Source organism: Anomaloglossus baeobatrachus, chromosome 10, assembly GCF_048569485.1.
Source record: "Anomaloglossus baeobatrachus isolate aAnoBae1 chromosome 10, aAnoBae1.hap1, whole genome shotgun sequence".
NCBI lineage: Eukaryota > Metazoa > Chordata > Amphibia > Anura > Aromobatidae > Anomaloglossus > Anomaloglossus baeobatrachus.
In genome coordinates, this window is record NC_134362.1 from 15,404,641 (window position 1) to 15,428,100 (window position 23,460).

At 49.0% G+C, this 23,460-nt stretch overlaps 1 protein-coding gene across 1 annotated transcript; it reads left to right on the forward strand.

The window, feature by feature from the left end:
- The first annotated feature begins 1,642 nt into the window (after nucleotides 1-1,642).
- Nucleotides 1,643-22,758, forward strand: CCND1 (cyclin D1). The gene is made up of 5 exons (XM_075326993.1): nucleotides 1,643-1,881; nucleotides 3,261-3,476; nucleotides 3,930-4,089; nucleotides 13,710-13,858; nucleotides 21,800-22,758. Exons 1-5 carry the CDS (start codon nucleotides 1,690-1,692, stop codon nucleotides 21,956-21,958), a joined length of 876 nt encoding a protein of 291 aa, XP_075183108.1. The 5' UTR covers nucleotides 1,643-1,689; the 3' UTR covers nucleotides 21,959-22,758.
- Nucleotides 22,759-23,460: the final 702 nt, after the last annotated feature.

The following is a 23,460-nucleotide window of genomic DNA, read 5'->3' on the forward strand; positions in this document are numbered from 1 at the left end:
CAGGGTGCAGTGTATATACAGGCAGGGTGCACAGTATACAGGGTGCACAGTATACAGGGTGCAGTGTATATACAGGCAGGGTGCACAGTATACAGGATGCAGTGTATATACAGGCAGGGTGCACAGTATACAGGGTGCAGTGTATATACAGGCAGGGTGCACAGTATACAGGGTGCAGTGTATATACAGGCAGGGTGCACAGTATACAGGGTGCAGTGTATATACAGGCAGGGTGCACAGTATACAGGGTGCAGTGTATATACAGGCAGGGTGCACAGTATACAGGGTGCAGTGTATATACAGGCAGGGTGCACAGTATACAGGGTGCAGTGTATATACAGGCAGGGTGCACAGTATACAGGGTGCAGTGTATATACAGGCAGGGTGCACAGTATACAGTGTGTATATACAGGGTGCACGGTATATACAGGGTGCACAGTATACAGTGTGTATATACAGGGTGCACAGTATACAGTGTGTATATACAGGGTGCACAGTATACAGGGTGCAGTGTATATACAGGCAGGGTGCAGTGTACAGGGTGCACGGTATACAGGGTGCACGGTATACAGGGTGCACGGTATATACAGGGTGCACAGTATACAGGGTGCAGTGTATATACAGGCAGGGTGCACAGTATACAGGGTGCAGTGTATATACAGGGTGCACAGTATACAGTGTGTATATACAGGGTGCACGGTATATACAGGGTGCACAGTATACAGTGTGTATATACAGGGTGCACGGTATATACAGGGTGCACAGTATACAGTGTGTATATACAGGGTGCACGGTATATACAGGGTGCACAGTATATACAGGCAGGGTGCACAGTATACAGGGTGCAGTGTATATACAGGGTGCAGTGTATATACAGGCAGGGTGCAGTATACAGGGTGCACGGTATATACAGGGTGCACAGTATATACAGGGTGCAGTGTATATACAGGGTGCACAGTATACAGTGTGTATATACAGGGTGCACGGTATATACAGGGTGCACAGTATATACAGGCAGGGTGCACAGTATACAGGGTGCAGTGTATATACAGGGTGCACGGTATATACAGGGTGCACAGTATACAGGGTGCACGGTATATACAGGCAGGGTGCACAGTATACAGGGTGCACAGTATACAGTGTGTATATACAGGGTGCACGGTATATACAGGGTGCACGGTATATACAGGGTGCACAGTATACAGGGTGTACGGTATATACAGGGTGCACAGTATACAGGGTGCACAGTATACAGTGTGTATATACAGGGTGCACGGTATATACAGGGTGCACAGTATACAGGGTGCACGGTATATACAGGGTGCACAGTATACAGTGTGTATATACAGGGTGCACAGTATACAGTGTGTATATACAGGGTGCACAGTATACAGTGTGTATATACAGGGTGCAGTGTATATACAGGCAGGGTGCACAGTATACAGGGTGCAGTGTATATACAGGGTGCAGGCTCGGCTGCAGATGCTGTGTCTCCCACTAGTGGTCTTCCTCCTCTCCCTCAGGCCCTCCCCCGGCATCATCATTGTTGGGGAGGAGGAGGCCCTGGGCCATGTTTAAGCTCGGCCAGGCCCCTGCTCGTCTTTCTCTTTCTCTCATTCCCTCTTCGCTGTGGTCCGGGGCAGAGGCTGCTGCAGGAAGGGCTCAGTCACACGCAGCGGCACCGGAGACATGGAGCTGCTGTGCTGTGAGGTGGACACGATCCGGAGGGCCCATGTGGACCGGAACCTGCTGACGGAGCGGGTGCTGCAGACCATGCTGAAAGCCGAGGAGACCGGCGGCCCCTCCGTCACCTACTTCAAGTGTGTGCAGCGGGAGATCCTGCCCTCCATGCGGAAGATCGTGGCCACCTGGATGCTGGAGGTGCGTGCTCCGGGGGCTGCTCCCGGGGGTCTGCTCCTGGGGGGCTCCTGCATGCTCCGGGGGGCTCCTATCTCCCCCGGGGGGCTCCTATCTCCCCCGGGGGGCTCCTATCTCCCCCGGGGGGCTCCTATCTCCCCCGGGGGGCTCCTATCTCCCCCGGGGGGCTCCTATCTCCCCCGGGGGGCTCCTATCTCCCCCGGGGGCCCCCTGTACTAATGCTGCGCCGGTTTTGCAGGGCTCCTTCCCGGGGTCACCTCTGCCCTTCTTCAGGTGCATGGGGCCACGTTTATCTACTGATGAATTAGGATTTAATATTTTATTCCCCTCCAAAAAAAATAAAAAAAAAATATCTACTGCCCAATGAAGAGAGCAAAAAAGTTGCCTAGAACTTTCCAAAGTGATTGCATTAACCCCTGCGATCCTGGAGGGAAGTGCTGTAGGTTTTTGCATAATATTGTTTGCATTATATCTGCTCTTTCAGTGCATGTAGCAGAGCTGTGTGCGCTCTTCTCAGTGGATGTAGCAGAGCTGAGCGTGCTTCTCTCATTGCTGCACTCTTTTGGGTACATGTAGCAGAGCTGAGCGTGCTCTTCTCGTTGCTACTTTTTTTTGGTGGATGTTAGCAGAGCTGAGCGTGCTTCTTTAGTTGCTGCAGTCTTGGGTGCATGTAGCAGAGTTGAGCGTGCTCTTCTCGTTGCTACACTTTTTTGGTGCATGTAGCAGAGCTGAGCGTGCTTCTTTAGTTGCTGCACTCTTGGGTGCATGTAGCAGAGCTGAGCGTGCTCTTTTGGTGCATGTAGCAGAGCTGAGCGTGTTATTCTCGTTGCGGCACTCTTGGGTGCATGTAGCAGAGCTGAGCATGCTCTTCTCATTGCTACACTTTTTTGGTGCATGTAGCAGAGCTGAGCGTGTTATTCTCGTTGCAGCACTCTTGGGTGCATGTAGCAGAGCTGAGCATGCTCTTCTCATTGCTACACTTTTTTGGTGCATGTAGCAGAGCTGAGCATGCTCTTCTCATTGCTACACTTTTTTGGTGGATGTAGCAGAGCTAAGCGTGCTCTTCTCATTGCTACACTTTTTTGGTGGCTGTAGTAGAGCTGAGCATGCTCTTCTCATTGCTGCGCTCTTTTGGGTGGATGTAGCAGAGCTGAGCATGCTTCTCTTGTTGCTGTGCTCTTTTGGTGCATGTAGCAGAGCTGAGTGTGCTCTTCTTGTTGCTACACTTTTTTGGTGCATGTAGCAGAGCTGAGTGCTCTTCTCTTTGCACAATAACCGCTCAGCTCTGCTACATGCAATAGTTGTTTTTTTTTTTTTTTATCATGTGCATGATGCCAGTCCCATTCTAACCAATGCCCCCCCTCCCCCCACTACCCCACTAGGTCTGTGAAGAACAAAAGTGTGAAGAGGAAGTTTTCCCACTGGCCATGAACTATATGGACAGATTTCTTTCTGTGGAGCCGCTAAAGAAAAACCGATTACAGCTGCTGGGGGCGACCTGCATGTTCCTGGCGTCCAAAATGAAGGAGACCATCCCTTTAACTGCGGAGAAACTCTGTATTTACACAGATAATTCCATCAGGCCGGAGGAGTTACTGGTAATTTCCTGTTTACTGTACATAACAGGCTGTGCTTATGTCTTAGGAGCTATTTGTGCAATTATTGGGAGAGGTTTTTTTTTTTTTTGCGCTGTAGAAAGAGAGAATCCTTTCTAGGTCACCGGTCACGTTGCCTCGTGCAAAAGTGGGGAAATAAAAAAAGGAACATATAATGCAATTTGCTATGAGCTGGTGAACAATGTAACTCTTCTAGACCAGCTGCCACCGCATGCTGCCACCAGTCCATGTGGATGTGGCGCCCCCTAGTGGATGCATGCTGCAATTGCATCACTGTATTTATAGCGCAGGCCATTTGCATGCTGGGAGTTGTAGTTTTGCAGCAGCAATTTTTTGCATGCTATATCTGTACTTTATTGTAACTTTTTTTTTTCTCTCTGTCAACCCCTTTTTTTTTTTTTTTTTTTATTCCTTCCCCCCCCCCCCCCTTCACAGATCATGGAGCTGCTAATTCTCAACAAGCTGAAGTGGGACATGGCCTCCGTGACGCCTCATGACTTTATTGAACACTTTCTTTACAAAATGCCACTGACTGACGACACCAAGCAGATCATCCGCAAACACGCCCAGACTTTTGTGGCTCTCTGTGCTACAGGTACGGGTGTTATAAAAGGCATGTTCTGGAATTGCTGATGCTCCCACTCCCACACTAAAAAAAAAAAAAACCCCATTGCACGTTTTACACCCCGTCAGGTTGTATTGTGGATTACTGACTATAAGGGGTTAAAAAAAAAAATGTGCTGGAAAAAGGTAAGTTAAGGAGCAAAACTTTTGCACAATAATTGGTGTAAATGTAATGTTTGATGTAGCAGAGCCAACTGTGCATGCAGTGGGCGCCTCCGCTGCGTCCTATTGTTCCGCCGGCGCTTGCGGCACCGTTTTTTTGTTTTGCCATCTGGATGCGTATTTGATAAATAAGGCGGCATTGTAGCCAAGCATATCATTGAGCGCTAATGGTCAGCGGCCGGGGACTGTGCAGCCGCCGCACACTCCTGACCGCGCTGATGAAACTGACACCCGCTGCTGACGTCTGCCACTGACATCTCCGCCAGGCGCACAGCTCCTGCTTTGTGCTGTGTGCTGGAGGCACGTTTTGGGGGTGGGGTAGCGCCTCACATGTGCACACCGCATACAGAGCCCGTGGGGTGCCCTGAGATAATGGCCGGCCTGACCTCAGATGGGCCCGGATCACTCAAGACTGCAAATGTGTCCTACACTAGACCTCACTTTTATTACCGGCACTGCCCCTTTAAGAGCTGTATCCATATGCAGGGCTTGTTACATTTGCTGGCGGATCGTGGTACTTTGTAACCGGCTTCCATGTTATCACCATCAACTTGACCCCTATTAGGAGGCACGTGAGGCACATAATCGGCATAGCTCGCCTCATTGGGATCCTTTTAATGATTTATGAGCGGTGTTAAACTGGTTGCACATTATTCCCCCCCCCCCCCCCCCCCCAACCTTCCTTCTTTTTGGGAATGTCACAAAACACTCTTTGGCGTTCTCCACGGAGCCAAACAAGCCTGTCACTCACAGGAGGGACCGATGAGCCCAATGAAGCGCGCTGCAGATCATGTATGTTTTGGTTAACCCCCGAGGTGCTGCAGCCCTTCATGGCATTGCCCTAGAGCCCTGCTGTGTGTTCTCCAGCCTCGGCGGCCAGGGTGACCTGTTTTGTGACCAGTGAACCTGCTGAATGCACACTCGGTTCAAAGGTTGCCGGCTCGGCTTGTTAAGACTCCGGCACTTTGATCTGTTTCCCTGTTGTTTCAGGCTATGGCGCATGCGGCGTCATCATTCCCTGCACAATCTGAGGCTCATAACATACAGCAAAGCTGCTCAGGACTACAACTCCCAGCAGAATCTCCTAACGCATAGGCGTGCGCTCGCCCTGAAAGCTGTATGCTGGGAGTTATAGTCCTGCAATAGCCAAAGAGGCGGAGTAATTGTCACATTATGGATAAGAATATGGAAATTTGATGTTTCTTTGCTCAAGCTGCGACGCGGCAGCTGCTCTGTGCACAGAATGTGCGGTGTTTCTATCGTGTGTATGATCGGTAATGAGGTCTAAAGTTTGTATAAGAATGAGCAGAAGAAAAGGCTTGTGTTATCTATCCTTCCATCTATCCACTGCTTTCTTCCTTTTAGGTAGCCATTCATTCATTTGTTCTATCCATTCCTTCCTTCCATCTATCTATCCATTCCTTCCTTCCATCTATCTATCCATTCCTTCCTTCCATCTATCTATCCATTCCTTCCTTCCATCTATCCATCCATTCCTTCCTTCCATCTATCCATCCATTCCTTCCTTCCATCTATCCATCCATTCCTTCCTTCCATCTATCCATCCATTCCTTCCTTCCATCTATCCATCCATTCCTTCCTTCCATCTATCCATCCCTTCCTTCCTTCCATCTATCCATCCCTTCCTTCCTTCCATCTATCCATCCATTCCTTCCTTTCATCTATCCATCCATTCCTTCCTTCCATCTATCCATCCATTCCTTCCTTCCATCTATCCATCCATTCCTTCCTTCCATCTATCCATCCATTCCTTCCTTCCATCTATCCATCCATTCCTTCCTTCCATCTATCCATCCATTCCTTCCTTCCATCTATCCATCCATTCCTTCCTTCCATCTATCCATCCATTCCTTCCTTCCATCTATCCATCCATTCCTTCCTTCCATCTATCCATCCATTCCTTCCTTCCATCTATCCATCCATTCCTTCCTTCCATCTATCCATCCATTCCTTCCTTCCATCTATCCATCCATTCCTTCCTTCCATCTATCCATCCATTCCTTCCTTCCATCTATCCATCCATTCCTTCCTTCCATCTATCCATCCATTCCTTTTTTATCCTTTTTATCTATTCATTTCCTTCCTTCCTTCCTTCCTTCCTTCCTTCCTCCTATATATCCATTCCTTTCTTCCTATCATCTATCCAAAACATTCACTCATTCATTTCTTCCTTCTATCCAATCCATTCACTCATTCATTTCTTCCTTCTATCCATCCATCTATTCCTTTCTTTCTTTCTTTCTTTCTTTTTCTTCCGCCTATGTCTCTCCATTGCTTTCTTCCGCCTATCTCTCCCTCTCCATTGCTTTCTTCCGCCTATCTCTCTCTCCATTGCGTTCTTCCGCCTATCTCTCTCTCTCTCTCTCTCCATTGCGTTCTTCCGCCTATCTCTCTCTCTCTCTCTCTCTCCATTGCGTTCTTCCGCCTATCTCTCTCTCTCTCTCTCTCCATTGCTTTCTTCCGCCTATCTCTCTCTCCATTGCTTTCTTCCGCCTATCTCTCTCTCTCTCTCTCTCCATTGCGTTCTTCCGCCTCTCTCTCTCTCTCTCTCTCCATTGCGTTCTTCCGCCTATCTCTCTCTCTCTCTCTCTCCATTGCGTTCTTCCGCCTATCTCTCTCTCTCTCTCTCTCCATTGCGTTCTTCCGCCTATCTCTCTCTCTCTCTCTCTCCATTGCGTTCTTCCGCCTATCTCTCTCTCTCTCTCTCTCTCCATTGCGTTCTTCCGCCTATCTCTCTCTCTCTCTCTCTCTCCATTGCTTTCTTCCGCCTATCTCTCTCTCCATTGCTTTCTTCCGCCTATCTCTCTCTCTCTCTCTCTCCATTGCGTTCTTCCGCCTATCTCTCTCTCTCTCTCCATTGCGTTCTTCCGCCTATCTCTCTCTCTCTCCATTGCGTTCTTCCGCCTATCTCTCTCTCCATTGCGTTCTTCCTTGTTTCCCTGTCTTCCCGTGCTTATTCTTTTTGGCATGTGCCACTAAAATGTAGAATCTTGCTCCTTTCTTTGAGTCGCGGGTCTTGTACAATAAAGGGCCAGTGATTGTGCGCTGTCTAAACAAACGCGGGAAGCGGCATGCAGCAGCGCGCACCTTCACGTTGAGTTATGAGGCCTTTTCCCGCCTGTTGCCTCTTCTCGCCATGATTGATGTCCTCGAGTTTGATTTGGCTGCATGAAAGGATTTTCATTCATTGCTCTCAGACGGATGGAATGGCTCCTTTTACAGGAGTTGGTGCAGGGGAGGAGTGGGGGGTACTCTGTAAAATGGGAATCCCCTCCACTCCCCCCTTCCTCCTCCTCCCCCGCCCTTGGCGTTGCACAGCCTGGGCGCTGCTTTGTGTCCCTTCATGGTGGCTGGCACTCTTTTTTCTTTATTGGCGCTGAACTTGTTTATTCTTTTTGGATGAAGTCTCAGATGGGCTGCCGGGGATGTGCGGCGGCCCCTTCTCTTTTGTGCCCGTGTCAGGTTCAATTCATCTCGCCGCTTCCCTCTTGTTTCTGAGATTTCAATAGCGCAAGATGAAGCAATGGAGTCTGACAATGCTGACACACTCCGATTGCAGGGCCGGGGCCCCCGTGATTAATATGCTGAAATTAGTGGCATCGGCCCGGATCATTTCATTCTGAATGTAAAAAAAAAAATAATAAATTATACCGCCTAGACGTGCTGCCTGATAGATAGATAAATCTATCTATCTATCTATCTATCTATCTATCTATCTATCTATATATATATATATATATATATATATATATATATATATATATATCTCACACACACACAGAGACTCAGTTTTTGTCTTTTTATATCCCATGAGTTGCCAGTTATGGGATGCAATGTCCACAGCCCCCCTTGGATATGATGGACCCCAGGTGTCCATTGGATGTAATGGACGCCCATTGATGTCTGCTTGTAATCCCACTGGGTTTTCCGTAGCGAGACCCTCGGAGATCAGATTGAATATAAAAGAGAACAATGGTGTAAAAAAAAAAAAAAAAAAAATGTCTTGCAGGCCCATAGGAAAGCAAATGGACTGATTTTTCAGGGGTCTCTCAGTAAGACGTCCATCCCTGGCCTAATCTTTGGCAGGCGCTGCAGTTTGCCGAGTCCTAACGGTAGCGCCCCGTTTTTATAGTTTGTTCCGCTTCTCCGCTCAAAATCTGCTGCATCAAAAAAATTCCATTTTTGAGACGCGACTGAGACTCCAGCTGGCACGTGGCTACAAGTATACAAATCACGTGACGACTGCTGGAACGTGCAACCGGCGCCAAATCCAAGCAAATGCCTGCGTTACATACTGTTAGGATTCAGCAAACTGCAGCGCCTGCCAAAGGTTTGACCCTGGGGTGGACAACCCCGATCAGTCCTTATTATGCGTAGGCTGCACATCATAGTTATGTAATATCAATGGTGTGTCGGCTTCCTAAAATAAATTGTACATATCAGATTTTCCAGTTTGTAAGACAAATTTTTTTTTTTTTTTCTCCCAAAACCGTGGGAAAAATGTGGGTTCATCGTACAAACTGAATATGGCTTACCGGGACAGCAGTGGTATCGCAGGGTCGGTGATAATGTGGGGTGTCACAGCGGCGGGCACCATTGATCTGTGACTGACTGCCTTGAATCGCCCGCGGTTGATGAGATGGACTTCAAGAAAATGGCCGTGGAGGCAGCACATGACTTTTCTTGAAGTCAATCTGTGCACCTGCCGCCTCAGTGGCCATTAGCTTGAAGTCCTCCGGCGATTCGGCCCGCAGTCTGCCTGCAGATCAATGGTGCTCACCGTCACAACACCCCACGATCCCGCAGTGTAGCCGACCTTCCGCTGCCGCAGACTTACCCTGTTGAGCCGCGACCCTTCCTCCTCCGAGCCTGCAGTATTGCCGACCTTCCGCTGCTGCATACTGACCCTCTAGAGCCGCGACCGTTCCTCCTCCGAGCCTGCAGTATCACCGACCTTCCGCTGCTGCACACTGACCCTCTTGAGCCACGACCCTTCCTCCTCCGAGCCTGCAGTATTGCCGACCTTCCGCTGCCGCACACTGACCCTCTAGAGCCGCGACCGTTCCTCCTCCGAGCCTGCAGTATCACCGACCTTCCGCTGCTGCACACTGACCCTCTAGAGCCGCGACCGTTCCTCCTCCGAGCCTGCAGTATCGCCGACCTTCCGCTGCTGCATACTGACCCTCTAGAGCCGCGACCGTTCCTCCTCCGAGCCTGCAGTATCGCCGACCTTCCGCTGCTGCACACTGACCCTCTTGAGCCGCGACCCTTCCTCCTCTGAACCTGCAGTATCGCCAACCTTCCGCTGCCGCACACTGACCCTCTTGAGCCGCGACCCTTCCTCCTCTGAACCTGCAGTATTGCCGACCTTCTTGAGCCGCGACACTCCCTCCTCCGATTTTGCAGTATTGCCGACCTTCCGCTGCCGCACACTGACCCTCTTGCGCCGCGACACTCCCTCCTCTGAGCCCGCAGCATTGCCTGCCCTGCCTCTTGTGACCTTCCTGAGCTGCTCACCCCCCCTCACCCCCGGTGAGCTAATATCAAAGGCACTAGGATTATAAGACTGACCCTCATTTTAACAGTAAAAGTTTTCTTTCCTATTTTCCGCCTTCAAATTTGGGGTGCGTCTTTTAACTTTGTGCGTCTTATACAACGAAAAATAGGGTACATTTCTTAGATGGAGCATGAGTATCTTCAAGTGAACTTCTCACATGGTGCATGAATTGGTTCAGAAGGTGCATTCGTCTCCTGGATGGTTTATGATCTTTCCAAAAAGAGCTTCTTAGGTGGTCCATGAGCATCTTGGATGGTCCATGAGCTCTTTGGATTATCAGCTTATTAATATGAACGCCTTAGAAGGTGCATCAGCTTCTCAAACAGAACTTCTGAAGATGTTTCTTCAAGTGAACTTTTCCGCTAGTGCATGGATTTCTTGGAGCGTGAGCGTCTCAGATGGTGCACGTCTTTCTCAGATTGTCCCTCGGCCTCTCGGATGGTGCATGAGTTTCCTAAAAGGAGCATCTAAGGCTACTTTCACACATCCGGATTTTTGCTCTGCGGCACAATACGGCGTTCTGCAGAAAAACTGCAACCGGCTTTTGTAACGCCGGTTGCGTTTTTTTTTGCATAGACTTACATTAGTGCCGTATTGTGCCGCATGGGCTTGCGTTCGGTCCGGTTTTTGCCGCATACGTTAGATTTAGCCGATGCCGCGGCCGGATCGAACGTTCCCTGCAACGTTTTTTTGCTCCGGCAAAAAACACTGCATCGCGCCGCATCCGGCTGCTGCGGCGCATTTTTCAATGCATACCTATGGAGGCCGGATGCGATGCGGAAAAAAACGCATCCGCTCGCCGCATGCGGTTTTTTTTCACTGCGCATGCTCGGTAGCATGCCGCAACCGGAAAAAACCGGACGGGCCGCATGTAAAAACTTATGCAAAGGATGCGGTGTTTTCGCCGCATCCGTTGCATAGTTTTCACAGCCGGATTGAGCCGCAGTGCTCAAACCGGATGTGTGAAAGTAGCCTTAGATGGTGCATGATCTGTTTAGATGGTGGTGGACTGTAAGGACCGGCTTGCTGTATAGAGGGCGACTTCCTGGAGGCGCCCAGATTTGTGCATCAAATAAGAATGGATGAGAGGCATTGGCGGCGGTGCGGTGACGTCCCCCCTCCTCCACTCTCGGTAGGTGATGGGCGCGCTGTGATTAATGAAGCCTGCAGTTCATTATTTTATCACAGGACTTATAGGAACAGTAAATAAACAGGAGCTGACATGGAGAGGCGCTGTCGGTGCTTTGTGTCAACAGCTCGTTTTTCAGAGCAGGTTCCTAAAACAAACTCCAGAAATGACTTTGCAAACAGTTCAGTGCTGGATGGGCCTTTTCGGCTGCGCACCCCCCCCTCCCCCCGCCTCAGAGCGGTTCCTGGGTGTCCCGGGACTGTGTGATTTGCAGAATGTGTAGAAGAGGTGGAATTTGATGGGATAAGTGGGGGCAATCCGGCGCCGCTTATATCCACTGGTTCTTTCTGGTGTCAAGGCTGGATTATTGGTGGGTTGGGATGCATTGTGCGTAGTGGTGGGCGAGCGTGCTTGTCTATCGAGTATCGGGCTGCCCCAACGCGAATAATGGACGTCAACGGGAAAATTGAGCATTTTCAAACTCTGAGGCCTAGGGCGCTCTCACACATCCGGCTTTTCGCCAGTACAGTGTATACAGTACAGTGGCAGCGCGACAAGCTCCGGTCACATGCTGTCATGTGACCGGAGCATGTGACCCGGAAGTTACAGCGCTGCCACTGTACTGGCGTGCGCTGGAACCGGCAAACCGGCGAAAAGCCGCATGTGTTAGAGCGCCCTTAATCGAGTAGTGACCTGTGGCGAGCAGGCTCGCCCATCACTAATCATGAGCTCTTCTGACGACGCGCACGCTGGCCCATCATTAATCGTGAGCTCTTCTGATGACGCGCACGCTCGCCCTTCACTAACTGTGAGCTCTTCTGACGACGCGCACACTCGCCCATCACTAACTGTGAGCTCTTCTGATGACGCGCACGCTCGCCCTTCACTAACTGTGAGCTCTTCTGACGACGCGCACACTCGCCCATCACTAACTGTGAGCTCTTCTGACGATGTGCACGCTCGCCCATCACCAACTGTGAGCTCTTCTGACGATGTGCACGCTCGCCCATCACCAACTGTGAGCTCTTCTGACGATGCGCACGCTCGCCCATCACTAACCGTGAGCTCTTCTGACGATGCGCACGCTCGCCCATCACTAACCGTGAGCTCTTCTGACGATGCGCACGCTCGCTCTTCTGACGACGTGCACGCTCGCCCTTCACTAATCGTGAGCTCTTCTGACGACGTGCACGCTCACCCATCACTAATCGTGAGCTCTTCTGATGACGCGCACGCTCGCCCATCGCTAATCGTGAGCTCTTCTGACGACGCGCACGCTCGCCCATCGCTAATTGTAAGCTCTTCTGACGACGCGCACGCTCGCCCATCGCTAATTGTAAGCTCTTCTGACGACGCGCACGCTCGCCCATCACTAATCGTGAGCTCTTCTGACGACGCGCACGCTCGCCCATCGCTAATCGTGAGCTCTTCTGACGACGCGCACGCTCGCCCATCACTAATCGTGAGCTCTTCTGACGACGCGCACGCTCGCCCATCGCTAATCGTGAGCTCTTCTGACGACGCGCACGCTCGCCCATCGCTAATCGTGAGCTCTTCTGACGACGCGCACGCTCGCCCTTCACTAATCGTGAGCTCTTCTGACGACGTGCACGCTCGCCCATCACTAACCGTGAGATCTTCTGACGATGCGCACGCTCGCTCTTCTGACGACGTGCACGCTCGCCCTTCACTAATCGTGAGCTCTTCTGACGACGCGCACGCTCGCCCTTCACTAATCGTGAGCTCTTCTGACGACGTTATAAGTGATTTTCTACTTGCAATCTGTTGCCTGAAACGAGTTAGAAAAGCTTTAAAACTGCGGACAATTCCTCAGAGAATGGCGAGGCGGCTGAATAGGGCAGCCCGGCCTCTTCAGGAAACACGAGACCGGTTTTGTATAGACCTACAGCAATGCAGCTTGGACGGGGTCCCAGTATCCCGGCACCATTGTGTCACAGCAGAATGGAGCCGAGTGCCGCCTGTGTTGGGACCCCCGGCACTTAGCTCTGGCACATTTCATTAAGCCTCTGTTGTCGTGATGGATGACGGCCAGTGACTGGCAGCTCGGGCCACCACAAAGCCTTTCTAAAGGTGCAATCTTAGTCGGAATAGGCCATTGCCGGCTTGTGAAGGCGTCCAGATATTTATTACTAACCGCTTGCTGTCACTTTGCGAAAGCCCAGAAACAATTCAGGTCCTTAATCCTGGAAGCGGCGGCTGCTCTGCGCCCGGGAGAGGCGAGAGCGTTACCAGGTCACATTGAAAAGCCGCACAGAGCTGATTCTTTTGTGTCGGGGAAGCAAAAGTGACTCAATTGTATTACATGACTTCTACTGTACCCGGAGCAGGGGGCACCGGCAGGGGTGCGAGCGCTGGATTAGGCTATTAGTAGACAATTTGACATCTGCCAGAGGTTCTTTGGCGGGCACCTTACCAATAACCTCTTGAATAAAAGTCTTTATCAGTACTGTCGATGATTGACGTAGCCAGGATTAGGCTAGAAGACCTTTTGTCTTTTTATTTCTTTCTATAAGTGGCGCCCCCCACTTGCCCATAGGCTATGCTGGTTATTGCAGAATTGATTTTATGATTGATGAAGGGGAAAAAAACATTTTTTTTTTTAATATTCTTTTGTAAACTTTTAAACTTTTTGCAACTTTTTAACTAATTTGTGTTTTTTTTTTTTTTTTTTTTTTTGTTTTTTTTTCTCTTTTTATTGCAGATGTAAAGTTTATTTCCAACCCCCCTTCCATGATTGCAGCGGGGAGCGTAGCGGCCGCCATACAGGGTTTAAATTTGGGGAACACAGACAGCGTCTTCTCTTCTCAACGCCTCACTCTATTCTTAGCACAAGTCATCAAATGTGACCCGGTAAGTCCACCCCAAATGTGTAGATGTTCGGCGCTTCAGACCAGCTACGTTCATGTAGTTCGCAGGGGCTGCCGTTCTGACATATTGGTAGCCATAATTGATGTGCTTCATTGACTTGTAAGGGAAGGAGGCTAAGAGGGCTGTAGTCGTTGACCGATGGAAAAACCCGTTCACATGCAGTCGATGCTATTATTAGTCAGTTTAGACGTATATTAAAGGGAACCTGTCGGCAGAAATTTTGCCCTAAACCTAAGTTTCCCCTTCGGCAGCTCCTGGGCTGATTCTAGCAAGGTTCCTATAGTTATTCTGCCCCCTTTTAGATCAAAATAAAGTTTATAAAGTGCTACCTTTTCAGTTTGAAAATCTTGTTAATTGTACACGGGGGCGGGCTGTCTGTTGTCCGTTACTGTCCCTCCTGCCGCTTTAGGCCGTCCCCCAACGCTCATTTACATACCTCAGGACGCCGCCCAGTGCGTCCGAGGTTTCGCGCATGCGCCGTGCCACTGTAGCGGGACTGTGCACAGTGTGACCGCTGGTGACGTTGCGCAGGCACGAGATTATGGGCGGCGCTGTGATTTTCTTCAGCAAGCTCCCGCCCATAATCTCGTGCCCGCGCTTTCCCCTCTGCTAGATGACTAGATGATCGGTGGTGTCCTGCTCCGCTCCTCCCATCTATTTCCTGCTCCAGGGCTAGATGGGAAAGAGGTGACGTTGGGTCATCTGGCCAGGGCATGCGCAGAACGGTGGAGGCAGAGGGGGAAAGCGCGGGCACGAGATTATGGGCAGGAGCTTGCTGAAGAAAATCACAGCGCCGCCCATAATCTCGTGCCAGCGCAACGTCACCAGCGGTCCCACTGTGCACAGTCCCGCTACAGTGGCACGGCGCATTCGCGAGACCTCGGATGCACTGGGCGGCGTCCTGAGGTATGTCAATGAGCGTTGGGGGACGGCCTAAAGCGTCAGGAGGGACAGTAACGGACAACAGACAGCCCGCCCCTGTGGTAGAATTAACAAGATTTTCAAACTTAAAGGTACCACTTTATAAACTATTTATTTTGATCTAAAAGGGGCAGAATAACTATAGGAACCTTTCTAGAATCAGCCCAGGAGCTGCAGAAGGGGAAACTTTTAGGTTTAGGGCAAAATTTCTGCTGACAGGTTCCCTTTTAAGCGGCTGTAAGCCACTTTTGGCACCACTTATCCATTCAGAAACAAAATATGTTAAATTTAACTGGAGCAGCGCGGCATCAGGGGGCTTTCTGCCATTCCCCCTCTACTGGTAGCCAACTCATAGGTGTGCAAAAAAGACTTCAATCTAGAGATGAAAATAGGCCTCCAATGGGACCTGGTGGATGTTTCGCCTTCTACACCCCATTTCTTGGCCTGATTTCCCGCACTTGGCCACCTCTTTGGGGTTTTTTCCTCCGCCCTTAGGGCACAAATCAGTGTGGGCCCATCTACCTCCATGTCTGGAGTTCAAGTGAACTTGTCAGGTCCAATATGCACCCAGACCCATGAGCAGTTCTGGGTGCATATTGCTAATCCCTCCCTAACTGTCCCTGTATATAGTAGCATAGATAAAGAGATCTTTAAAAAAAGTATTTCTAAATATCCTTTAGGATATGCTAATGAGCGTGGGGACTAGTCGCAAGGGCGTTCGTTCCCCTGACTAGTCCGCCTTCTTAGCATGTTAGCAAGCCCATAGGGGTGTGTTAACCTGCTATTTCGTGCCCATTGCCCATCGTCCTCAGTGGTGACGTGCGTACCTGTGTCTGTCACCGCTTCAGAAGGGTTTAGTGTCAGTGCCCATGATCAGAAGTCCCCAGTACATCCGGTCATCGCTCTAGACCTCTCTGAAGCCAGGAAGCGTACAACCGGCCTCGTGTGACTAGTCCCTGGCCTTATTAGCATATCATAAAGGATCTTTACAAATACTTTTACTAAAGATGTTTCTCTATTCTAGTGTATACAGAGACGGTTAGGCAGGGATTAGCTATATGCACCCAGAACTGCTCGTGGTTCTAGGTGCATATTGGACCTGACCAGTTCCCTTTGACTTCAGACATGGATACACATAGGCCTGCTGATTAGGTTCCCTTTAATCAATACCCCCCCCCAACCTATCAATAAGCGTTTCAGCTGGAAAACAGAATCTTCCCCTTACTTTCTAGGAATTGCAGTAATTTTTCCACATTAGGTCGCTCACGCGGCGTTCTCGTTCCCTGTCCTTGGTAAACATCCATTTAGACCCATTTGCGGACTGCTTACAATAGCAAGTGTTAAAAATAACCTCCTGAGACCGAGTCTAGGTGCATGCGGGCCCCCGGATGACACCGTCCCACTGTCACTGTCCCATTCTTGTTCTCACCTTCCAAGATCTATAACTTATTAATTCTCCTTATAATGGGTTTGTTTCTAGGTACGAGCTTTAGATTTTATCATTACTGTTTTGGGGTCTATTTGGCTTATTCGTATTCCAGATTGTTTGGAGACTGTGATTGAAAAATGACTATTTGTGACATTTTTAGACTTTAGATTGCCAATGAGGCTTCACGTGTGTACAGACATGGCAGTAGCCCCCATGGCTGCCATAGCATTAGCACTACACATTCATGTACCGTATTTTTCGGACTATAAGACGCACCGGACCATAAGACGCACCCTGGTTTTAGAGAAGGAAAATAGGAAAATAAAATTTTAAGCAAAAAATGTGTTCATGACACACTTATGGGGCGAGGATCTGCTGCTGACACACTATTATGGGGGTAATGTCCCCAAATTCTCTAGTAAGGTACCCCATCCTGGTAATGATTCTCCTGCCTTGTATATAATCCCCATCCTTATATTTATTTTTGTATGTGTATATGTGTGTCCCTCATCCTGCTCACATGTCCCCCATCATCCTGCTCACATGTCCCCCATCATCCTGCTCACATGTCCCCCATCATCCTGCTCACATGTGCCCCATCATCCTGCTCACATGTGCCCCATCATCCTGCTCACATGTGCCCCATCATCCTGCTCACATGTGCCCCATCATCCTGCTCACATGTGCCCCATCATCCTGCTCACATGTGCCCCATCATCCTGCTCACATGTGCCCCATCATCCTGCTCACATGTGCCCCATCATCCTGCGGAACACACATAAAAAAATAAAATAAACATTTATATTCACCTTTCCTCGCTCCACGCAGCGTCGCTCCTCCTCCGTCTGTGCCGGCAGCGCTGTGTGGAGCCGGCCACGCTCCCTGCTGCACCGCGATCTCCTTCTGTCTGTGCCGGCGATGCTGTGTGGACACGTGCGCACAGCGATGACGTCATCGCTGTGAGCCCCGTTAGTCTCTACACAGCGCGGCCGGCAATCAGGAGGACATCGCGGTGCTGCGGGGAACGGTGAGTAATGTGCACTGATTCACTGCACCCCGCGCTGATGATGCGCGGGGAGCAGTGAATACAGCCGCACATGATCACTCCTGGCTGTAGTTGCCAGGGGTGATCACGGCTGGCTGTTTACTTCGCGCGCGTCCCCGCTCATCACCCCGCCCACCTGTCAGCGCTGAGAGATGGGCGGGAGGATGGGCGTGCATATGTAATGAGCGGGCCCACGTGGTCACGGCAGGCGCTGCTGCTGCCTGTTCGTGCCCCGATGACCCGCAGCACCCTCATTCCCCGCAGCCATGCCCTACATACAGACCATTAGACGCACCCGCCACTTTCCCCCAACATTTGGGGGAACAAAAGTGCGTCTAATGGTCCGAAAAATACGGTAGACCTTATGAGGGTAGGAAGAGACACCTTCCTCAATTTCCAAACTCATTAAATGCCGCAGTCACTGTTGACCACGGCATCTAAGGTGTTGAACTGCTGCGATCAGAGCTTGTTCCGATCCCAGCAGTTGCTTAGTTTTTGAACCCCCCCGTATCTTTTTAGAGCGGGTGTTGCAGAGTGGGCCTGCAGGCACCATGGCCCCCAGGTACACCAGCCCTTATAGATGTGCGAGTAGTGAGGGCCCCGGGTACACCAGCCCTTGTAGATGAGCGAGTAGTGAGGGCCCCGGGTACACCAGCCCTTGTAGATGAGCGAGTAGTGAGGGCCCCGGGTACACCAGCCCTTGTAGATGAGCGAGTAGTGAGGGCCCCGGGTACACCAGCCCTTGTAGATGAGCGAGTAGTGAGGGCCCCGGGTACACCAGCCCTTGTAGATGAGCGAGTAGTGAGGGCCCCGGGTACACCAGCCCTTGTAGATGAGCGAGTAGTGAGGGCCTCGGGGACACCAGCCCTTGTAGATGAGCGAGTAGTGAGGGCCCCGGGGACACCAGCCCTTGTAGATGAGCGAGTAGTGAGGGCCCCGGGGACACCAGCCCTTGTAGATGAGCGAGTAGTGAGGGCCCCGGGGACACCAGCCCTTGTAGATGAGCGAGTAGTGAGGGCCCCGGGGACACCAGCCCTTGTAGATGAGCGAGTAGTGAGGGCCCCGGGGACACCAGCCCTTGTAGATGAGCGAGTAGTGAGGGCCCCGGGTACACCAGCCCTTGTAGATGAGCGAGTAGTGAGGGCCTCGGGGACACCAGCCCTTGTAGATGAGCGAGTAGTGAGGGCCCTGGGTACACCAGCCTTTGTAGATGAGCGAGTAGTGAGGGTGCCATACTGCCGTCACATGTCAATATGATCCCTGTCCACTTTCTATCTCTGCTGTTTTTGTCCTGACTTTTCGGCCTTATCCACTGTCCCTTTATTGGCATAGAATGTTCCGGCCATAGAAGTAATTAGGCAGGACCAGTTATTTTTTTTTTTTTTTTCAGTGTTTGTAATTAATCTACAGAGGGTTTTAGGGTTGAGCACATCGTGGGCAATGAAAATCTGAGTAGTGAAGCAGAAAATTTTTTGGCAGAAATTCGCAAAGGGTAAAGTAAGCGCCTGTTGTTTCCCTGCCTTCGGCAATTTCCATCTGACCGCAGAGTCCTCTCATGTGGGGGCTGCACACATGTCACGGGTTTATTAGGACGGTGTGGTGAGATCAGTACCCCATGTTTAACTACCCAGGACGATGAGTACTGCAGTGTTCTCTGTTATCAGCCACTGTAGCCTTAGATTATTAAAGGGCACCTATTGGAGTTATGTTCTTGGTCCGGACATGGCTGTTTTTGGTATTATATTCCTGCAAAATATGAATCCAAAAACGTTATTTATTATAATGGTTTTTCTTGTGAAAAATGTAACTGTACAGTAAAGTTACAGCGTTCGGCAGACCCATGCACAATTAAAGGGGCTGTCCAGAACATTATCATTCAGTGATGGACAAGATTACACCTGTTACAACTTTCTAAGGGACAGTTAAATATTATCAGTAGAAAACTACCCAAAAAGATGGACTTTTATATTTCGATTTGTTTGTGCTTTTTAAATAAAGTTTGACAGGACCAGTCTGCAGCCCATAGCGCCCAATCACAGCACAGTTTACATTTCTGGTAAAATGAAAGTTGCTATGGGCAACACAGTAATAATAAATCTGCCCCACTGTTCTGTCATCAATAAACTTTATTAATATTGTTTATAAAGACGCCCCTTCAATTGAGTATATGTATAGTGTAGGCCGGAGTTCAGGGACCCTCGCTACATTGTAGACTCAATAAACAAATTCCGTCCTCGATAACTGGGACTAAATTACTAAATCTAGGGCCTTCATTTATCACTATGGTCCAAATTTTAAAATGGACATTGTTGCCCATAGCAACCAATTGGAGCCTAGCTGTGACTTGGGTTCCTCTGCTGTAAACCTTTGTGGAGGCGGCCACGTGACCACAGAGGCCATCCTAGAAGCTAACGAATGCAGGAAGTTTTTATATAGGGAGGAGTAGGGCTCTCAGAAGGCCACTCTCACCGCCATCTTGGGCCCCCCTCCTGCAAAGTCCAGTCAGGGTTTCATAGAACTTATGAAGAGAATGTTGGAAAAAATAATCTAAAAATTTAGGACCCCCCCCCCCCCTTCCACTTACACACATGACACACGCACACATGACACACGCACACATAAGACACACGCACACATAAGACACACGCACACATAAGACACACGCACACATAAGACACACGCACACATAAGACACACGCACACATAAGACACACGCACACACAAGACACACGCACACACAAGACACACGCACACACAAGACACACGCACACACAAGACACACGCACACACAAGACACACGCACACACAAGACACACGCACACACAAGACACACGCACACACAAGACACACGCACACACAAGACACACGCACACACAAGACACACGCACACACAAGACACACGCACACACAAGACACACGCACACACAAGACACACGCACACACAAGACACACGCACACACAAGACACACGCACACACAAGACACACGCACACACAAGACACACGCACACATAAGACACACGCACACATAAGACACACGCACACATAAGACACACGCACACATAAGACACACGCACACATAAGACACACGCACACATAAGACACACGCACACATAAGACACACGCACACATAAGACACACGCACACATAAGACACACGCACACACAAGACACACGCACACACAAGACACACGCACACACAAGACACACGCACACATAAGACACACGCACACATAAGACACACGCACACATAAGACACACGCACACATAAGACACACGCACACATAAGACACACGCACACATAAGACACACACCGTATTTTTCGGTTTAGAAGCCTCCCCAAATTTAGAGGAAAAATTTAAAAAAGGTGTTCGCCTTACAATCCAGTGGTGTCTTATTGTTAGGAGGAGATGGCCGCAGTGGTGGAGCGGGGTCACAGAAGGCAGGGGCAGTGGTTGAGAATGGTGATGCGGCGGGTGTCCCAGATGCTGTGAGGTAGGCAACTACGCAGATTGAGCAGATATAGCTCAATGTCGAGCCAAGATCTCATCTGTGCATGCGCTACCTCCGAGCGCCATTTTCCTTAAGTTTGCTGCTGGGAGATCAATTGCGACGAGGCGGCGCATGCACAGATGAGATCTTGAGCCAAGAGCTCCATCTGCGCACGCACAGTGTCCGGGCGCCATTATTTGAACCCCACGCAGCTGGCATTTTCAGGATGGCCACCGCCACATTGGCCCCAGCACAGCTCTGTCTCCTGTGATCCTCTCTCCACCACATCCGGGTTTTAAGACACACGGACCTTGCTCCATTGACAATAGGAACACAACAAATATATATTTTGTTGTTGTGGGCAGAAAAAAAAAAGTTACTAGAACTTGGCAAATCCAAGGAAGTTCGGTTCGGCGGGTGCAGCCATGATTTTCAAAAAGTTCAGTTCGGGACTTCAACCTGAACCCCGGTGGGGCAAATGGGCGAGCCGTTCAATCACTGCAAGTGGCTCACACTGGGCTGATCACTAAGCATACCCCAACACAGCGATGCGCGCAAGTGTGGTTCATACGTAAAGCACCCAAACTGGTTTTTGTTTTTTTTTGTTTTTTGTTGTCTGTGTTTGGTACCAACCTCGGGTTCACTCATCTCTAGTTATTACTCTAAGGCTATGTTCACACAGTGCATCTCTTATTGTGTTTTTGCCGCGGGTGCATGTTTTTTGTAAACTTTTTTGGGGGGACAGAGGGGAGGGGGGGGGAAACTCTGCATCTTTAGATGATCTGTGTGACCATATCCTTAGAAAGAGGGGAGGAAAAAACAAAAATTGGCCGCAGTGGGACGGGGATAAGGAAATGTAATCTTGACCTGTGATTTGCTCCGAACGGTAACAGGACCGGTTTTCTATTGGGGCCCATATTGATTTGGTTTCTAACTTTATCAGTAGCGAATTTAGAGTAGGTATGATCGCGTCAACCACTTTTTTTTGGGGGGGGTGTAACAATGGATACTAATGGTTTCTTCTCTTTCCCTTTTCTAGGACTGTTTGCGGGCTTGCCAAGAACAGATCGAGCTGCTCCTCGAATCCAGTTTGCGTCAAGCGTCCCAACAGATCAATAGCCCATCAGACACGAAATCCGTCGTAGACGAAACAGACCTTTCCTGCACCCCAACCGATGTCAGGGATGTGAACATCTGATGATGGATGCTGAGGGGGGACAAGATTAGTTTTAAAGGAAAAAAAAATTTTTTTGACTTTTTGGAAACAGAACTTGAGGTTTGGATACGTCTCACGGGAATGAACTTCGCCCAAAATCCTCATGAAAAAGAGCCAATCCTATTGACATATATCTTCGGGAAGAAATATTAACTTTTTTTCTCCCCCCTAATATACTTGTGACCTACAATAATACCCCCCGATAAAAAAAGAGAAAAAATTCTTCTAAAAAGGAAAAACAAACAAAAAGAGAAAATAGTATTCGCATAGGCCGACGTTGGGGTTTGTGCTAGAAAAAAAGAGAATTTTTATAATCAGCTAGTTTTATATTCTATGTGTTCATGTCTGTATGTTGTAAAGATAGACATTAACACAAGACAAATGTCTCCAGAGGAGGTACTAAAAAAAAAGAAAAAAAAAATTTTGGTTCCCTATGTGTATGCGGCCATTTCTATTGTAGAAGAGGTTTATTTTGTTAGATTATTTTATTTCTATCACCTGCTTTTTACGCTCTCAGCGTCTCTATAATCTGCTTGCTATTGCATGTAGTCACTTTATATTCTTCCTTTGTGTTATTTTATTTTCCCTCTTTTTTTAGTTCTATCCTCTTCACTTTATAAATGGTTTATGTAACCCATACTATAGTATATGTTAGTATAGTGCATTACTATGTTAATCATTATTGTATGGCCTTGTGGATTGCCTGTGTCTACGGCTTGTAAGGATGCCAGTTTTTGGTTTTTGTTTTTTTGTTTTTTGCTGGACTTTTTTTTTTTTTTTTTTTTTTTATGGCAAGCCTTTGTTTTCTTTGCCTCTATTTTACTCTTTTATTAAGAGATCGTGATGGTAATATATTATTTTTTATAATCTGTTGGTATTTTTGTAGCTGCCTCTCAATGTTGTCCTTCTTTTTTTTTTGTTTATTTATTTAAAATCCAAAAACTGGCATTGGCCCACAAAGGGCCCCCGATTTCCACCCCTACCCCCAAGCCTAAAATAGGAATTTAATCCACAGACTAATATTTTTGTGTTCTATTCTAAAACCATTCCATTTTAAAGCACTTTGGGTCTTTTTTTTTTTTTTTTTTTTTTTTTAGCAAATATGTGGGAATCAACTAAAAAAAAGTGGAATGGTTTGGAATTGGCATTTGGAACTGAACGGCAAAGCAAGTGATTACTACTATTAAGCTCGTCTGGGCGGGGGTGGGGGTTAGGAGAGATTTGTGGCTCAGCATTCTGGGAGCTGTAGTTCGTATCGGAGGCCATTATGTGGGCCGCTGCTGTCTTAAAGGGATAGGTTTGGCGACCGGGTTGCATTTTCGAGTATGTCAGGGGTTCAGAATGGCCATCGTTGGTAGATGTCTGTGATGAGCAAGGTCTCGAGATTGTACCCAGGTATTAGAAAATGTGAACACAGCATACACAGATCTGTTCTATTTCCTCTCTTCGCCGTGCTACGGTATATGCTGTGTTCAGTTTTATAT